Source organism: Meleagris gallopavo, chromosome 16 (genome assembly GCF_000146605.3).
Source record: "Meleagris gallopavo isolate NT-WF06-2002-E0010 breed Aviagen turkey brand Nicholas breeding stock chromosome 16, Turkey_5.1, whole genome shotgun sequence".
Classification (NCBI taxonomy): domain Eukaryota; kingdom Metazoa; phylum Chordata; class Aves; order Galliformes; family Phasianidae; genus Meleagris; species Meleagris gallopavo.
This window is the reverse complement of record NC_015026.2, coordinates 12,238,047-12,243,490: the sequence shown is the minus strand read 5'-3', so window position 1 is coordinate 12,243,490 and position 5,444 is coordinate 12,238,047. Positions and strand designations below refer to the sequence as shown.

At 46.1% G+C, this 5,444-nt stretch overlaps 1 protein-coding gene across 1 annotated transcript in view; it reads right to left on the bottom strand.

Annotated features, from left to right (window-relative positions):
* NPTX2 (neuronal pentraxin 2) overlaps positions 1–3,742 on the bottom strand; it is a 14,031-nt gene extending 10,289 nt beyond the window's left edge. Inside the window, exon 1 of the mRNA XM_010719855.3 lies at positions 3,419–3,742. Coding sequence (XP_010718157.1) covers positions 3,419–3,742 — 324 coding nt within the window. The remainder of the gene's footprint in view (positions 1–3,418) is intronic.
* Positions 3,743–5,444: the final 1,702 nt, after the last annotated feature.

Genomic DNA, 5,444 nt, shown 5'->3' with positions numbered 1-5,444 from the left:
TTTTTTTTTTTTTTTTTTTAGCTTCAGCAGTACAGAAGTGGCATCATTTGGGGGATTTTTGTTCCATGTTCCAGATCCAGGTCATTCCAGAGACCTTGCAAAATTCCAAAGGACTCAGAGGCAAACTGTTCTACATTCTAGAACTTTACAATGCAGTTTCTAAAAATAATGCCAATTATGATCAACAAAGCAATATTTGGAGCAGATATACGGCCAGAGAAATATTTTCCAGAAGTGAGCTTCAGAATAGACGCAGTGAGAGGACTCACCGTGCATCACCACAGGCACGGCAGGAGCCACATGCACTGAGCTCAGCGGGCTGCACATCACTGCTGGTGGTTCCTGAGCAAACTGAGGCGGAAGCCCAGATGCAGGAAATCAAACACGGCGCTCTCTACACACTGGCAGAACAGGGATGCTACGCCTGCCAAAAACATTTCCATTCTGAACCGCTGGGATTTCTCGCTTTGCAGGCACGGGTTATGAATATGGGAAAGCGTTATTCTTCTGTTCAAAGTTATTTTTCATTAATTAATGAACACAGCTATACTCTGTGTGTGCAACGAAATGCAAGTGTCATTTAAACTTAATTGTTTTACGGTGCAACTAGCCAGCTCTCCTTTGTGCCCATCAGACTGAGCTCAGGTATATTTCCTAGTCGGTCCATTTATTTATCTTTCTGATACCACAGATCTGCAAAGATTTACATAATAGCATGAATGTTTGCTGGAAACATAAGCCCTCTGTTTCTCTGCAACACCTCAAGCAATTTGCTGACAACATTTTTCTGCAAAATTAGATATGGAATTTGGAGCAAGAAGCGGCTGTCTTGACAGACAAGAAAATTCCCTTGTTACTGAACAAAGGGTTCCTCTTTATTTCGTGTCCAATAATGAACCAAGGAGGTTTGAGGGAGGGAAAAACATTGAAAGATTAATTATGATGAACTGACTTGGAAAACCTCCAGCAGAACTCGCGCTTCCTTTCCCCCAGTGCCCCCCGGCCCTTTCCAGTATTGTTAATGCAAAACAAAACAGGAAAAAAAATCTACAGAAAAAAGGCTCAGAACTCCCCCAGGAAGATCTGAAACAATGAGACAAAACCAGAGGATGGGGGGATGCATAACCACAAGGAGGATGGAAATGCCCAGGTGGATTTCAAAGCTAAGGGCAACCTTCAGACAGCCGAGAGATGGCGGAGGTGTTGGCTGGAAGAGCTCAGCATGGTGTGTTTGCTCCCTTTGGAGGCTGTGCCGGATCCGAGCAGAGGTGGAGGAGCAGGATGGGGGCATAGGAGCCCAGTGCAGTTCTATGGGGAGCTGATACTTCCCAAAAAATCCTTTCAAAAACAGGACTTGGGAAGAACTGAATAATATTCTATTTTCATAGCTGAAGTATTACAATACAGTTTTATACTTAAATTCTGAAAGAGTGAAAGGAACAAAGGTTCTCTCTTGTTTATAACAGGGCAAAAGCCTCCACAAAATACAAAAACAAAGTTATAGGAAGCCTCTTCCATATTCCGTATTCCACAATTCCCTACTCCACTCCCCCTGGCTGATGCAGAAAGCTCAGAGCACAGCACTCCAGCATGCAGCTCCTCGTGCCCACAGCACCCTCAGCCCGCGCTCCCCCAGCAGTGGGTCTGGGTGAGGGGATGTCACAGGGCATGTTCCATTCCAGGTGCACTTTTTTTGGTACCCACTCTCATTCATACCTTCCTGTGTCCCTCACCAGTACAAACTGACTTCTTTCGTTCAGGCTCATCTATTTTTACGGGCTTTCCAGCACACAGACACTGCTCAAAAAGCAAAACGTGAATCAGAGGTTGCTTTGGGATGTCTTCAAACAAAGTGGGAGACAGAGAAATGAGGGGAAAACAAACAAACAGAAGTAACCATTTCAAGATGTTCCTACAGTCATTGCAGTGTCATTTTTCCAGTACCAGAATTGTACATTTGCTTTTCCAGCTGCAGTTTCCATTTGTGGTGATACTGGAATGAATTACGCCCAAATAACATAGGGGTCTCCTGCACCACCTGCATACACTGCTGCTAGTTTTGCCTTCTCTATGATCATCATCTATGCTGTGACTTCAGCAAACGTACTTACCTTGTGTGGGGGAAATAAAAATATGTGCAGCATAAGATAATGGAACATATTCTATTATTGGAGACTTTTGCCTGAACACGTGTTACAAATGTCTTTATTGCAATTGCTGTAAAATGCATTAGCTAAACAGAACAAGTAGACCAAGTACTACACAAAATCTTAATCACAGCCCCATGCTATGCTACTGACAACAGCAATGCTAACCAAGAAGGTCTGTCCATTCACAGAGGCAATACCCTGATGTAACTAACTGGCAGTCTACCCACGGCCGTGGGTATTGGAGCAGGATGACGGAACTCCATGGGAATATTCTGTGTTATTAACGGTGACCAGCAGACTTCACAGACGCCAAGATACGCAGCTACTTGAGCAAAGCTGCTTCAGCACGTGCTGCCCGTGTGTGGGACTGCTGTAGAATAGGAAGCTGAATGCTGCAGAGCATTTTGATGAGCACACAACGGAAAGCACAAGCCATATAAATATGGAAAGCACAGGAGAAAGCAGCAAATTAACACTACAGAGGATTGTGTGGATCCATCATGTGCAGAATTCAGAAATACGCCCAAACCCATTGCTTGCTGGGAGACAGTGAGAGAAAAGAAACACGTCTACATCTGTATAGATGTATGTACACATTTATTTAAAAGAGTGGTAAATGAATCACAGAATCACAGAAAGGCCCGGGTTGGAAGGGACCTCAAGGATCTTGAATCTCCAACCCCCTGCCACATGCAGGGCCACAACCTCCCCATTTCATACCAGACCAGGCTGCTCAAGGCCCCATCCAACCTAGCCTTGAACACCTGCAGGGATGGGGCAACCACAGCCTCTCCAGGCAGCTGTTCCAGCACCTCACCACTCTCATAGTAAAGAAAAGTGAGGACCTGTCCCAAGCACGCCGGAATCTTGAAAGAGCATCAGACAGCAGAAAGCCATTTCCTGTGCTCATCTCTTTCTCTGCCTGCCCTCATGCCAAAGCCCCGCTTCCTTCTGTGCTGCTCAGGCATCAGCAGAGGACAACACGTGTTGAGGTGCAGATCATGCAGGACTCACCAGCTGCTCTGCTTTGCTTACTGGGGAAGTCTCCAAGCAGCAGCTGAGGAGAGCTAAGTGAGAGAAAGCTTGGTGTAAAGCCCAGCTAATGAGGCACGTGGCAGGGAGAGCAGTCAGAGTTCATCAGCTTGTGAGAGCATAGCACCAGAGCACAGTGAGCCAGGAGACACGGCCCTGCGGCCGCTCCGTTGGCACCAAAGTGCAGAGGGAGGACACAGTCCAGCTTCAGTTTCCTTCTGTCCTTCTGCCGTCACCAATAAAGTCTCTCTCAGAAGCGTCCACCAGCCACCAGCCTTGGGAGTGTGCACTGAGTGGTGCAGCCAGAGTAACAGCAGCAGGAGATGAGAGAGCTCCCGTGAAAAGGGCCGGCAGGTCTGAGAGGTGTCAAGGGAGCAGCAGATTTGGAACTGCAGAGATTTGCAGTGGTTTGGGGCGAAGACGTACGAATGAACACCGCACATGGGAGGTACTGCTCTCAGCAGGTGAACTTCTCCCATTCTCCACGACTTTTCCTGAGACACTGCAAGAAGTTCAGATGGGCGCTGAAGGCTTTCTTCTTGGCCCAGCTCCTGCCTCATACTCACAGTGAAGAGGGCACCTCCTAATTCACTATTGAATAGTCATAAAAAGGAAAAAGCAGTTCGGGAGCAGCTGACTGCATTCAGTGTATGGGAAAGAGAGAGCCAACTGCAGACACTGATTTGCATCTCAGTGTGCTTCACACACAGCCTTGCACTGCACAGACTACACAGTGACACAATAAAAACATCCTGACAGTTTTACCTCAAAAAGAGCACCTGAAGTACCCTTGGCTAAAGGCAGGGCTGTGGCAATTTCAGACTCTCCATTACGTGCTGCCTTATATTCCAGTCTCCCAGCACATCCTCTCTAGTTGCATCCACAACAAAACACACGGCGTGTTTGTGAGTCTTTCAGCTCAGCTGTGCCTGCTCCTACTGCCTCCAAAATAGAACCCGAAGTAACAGAACCTAAAAAGAGCCTCCATTATTGTGTCTGCGCGCCTGTATTAGCAGATGGCCATGCCTGAGACTACAGAACACAGAGCAAACATTCCCTTCCAAGAGAGGGTGCCTTTAACACCCTCGGCACCAAGGCACACTGCCGCACCATACCCCATGGTGAGCCCCAGCAATGTGCTCACACAGACACCATCACCCAACCCTCTACCCAGCCCTGCCCCGATACCCACTGAAAATGAGGGACAGATGTGCTGAGACTTCGACCACAGATGCATCAGAAAACAAAACAAAAGTAGATGGTGTTGGATCCTCAGATTGCTATTTTAGACATTTCCATTATTTTTCTGTATTCTTAAATTTATAATATACAGTCAGTACGTTGTAATTCATTCTCTGTGAAAAAAAAAACAAAACCTCAATACAACCGAGAGGAATAGGCAGATAATTGTCCAGCTTAATTTCTTTCTTGTCTTTTTCACCAGGCTTTATTAAACTATTGCTCTCTTTGTGTTAGCAATTTTTATGGCATGAGGGACAAAAGAGGACAAGAGAAAATCCATTCTCACAACTCTTGCCACACTGCAGATCTGATGTTTCTGCAGAAACACTTTCTTTTCTATCTGAAGTGCCTGCATGCAAAATGGATGTATGCATTCAAACCCAGTGGGCAGCTGTCAGTCAGTAGGAAGAAAATGGGATCTTTTGCAAAGATATTTGTAATTGTAATTGTCAAGCTTAGCAGATTAGGAAAGTTGAGTATCATCATATCCCCACATTATGTATGATGGCAAGTTAAGTGCCTGCTCTCTGGCTTCTGTTCAGCATGCAAGCCCAAGCTCTCCCCTTCGGCTGGGTTTCAATGCATGCACCAAAGAAATGCTGTCCCACAACGTGCTTAACCTCAATACCCAGATAGTCTCAGCTGATGCACCAGTTCTCTAGACAAACTCCTTGTTGCTGCTGAAGCATCATTAACAAACACATTTTGGTCCTTTCCCAAAGCACAGATTTTGGCAAATGAGTAATTCCACCACTTTATGGCATCCACAGATTTTGTTCAAAACACTGACAGTTTTCACAGCCGCTCCCACTGAATTGCAATGCACTGCTCTTTAGGCAGCATTTCCTTAACACTGAAAAGTACTCCCAAAGTTACGCTACCTACATAAACACTTAAGGCAGCACTTTACATCTCCATCTCTGCATTAACCAACAGAAGGAAGCTCCTCGTGGCAGCTGAAAGCAGCACTGCAGGGTCAGCCTTCCATTTCTGACACTCAACCTCTATTCATACAGAGGG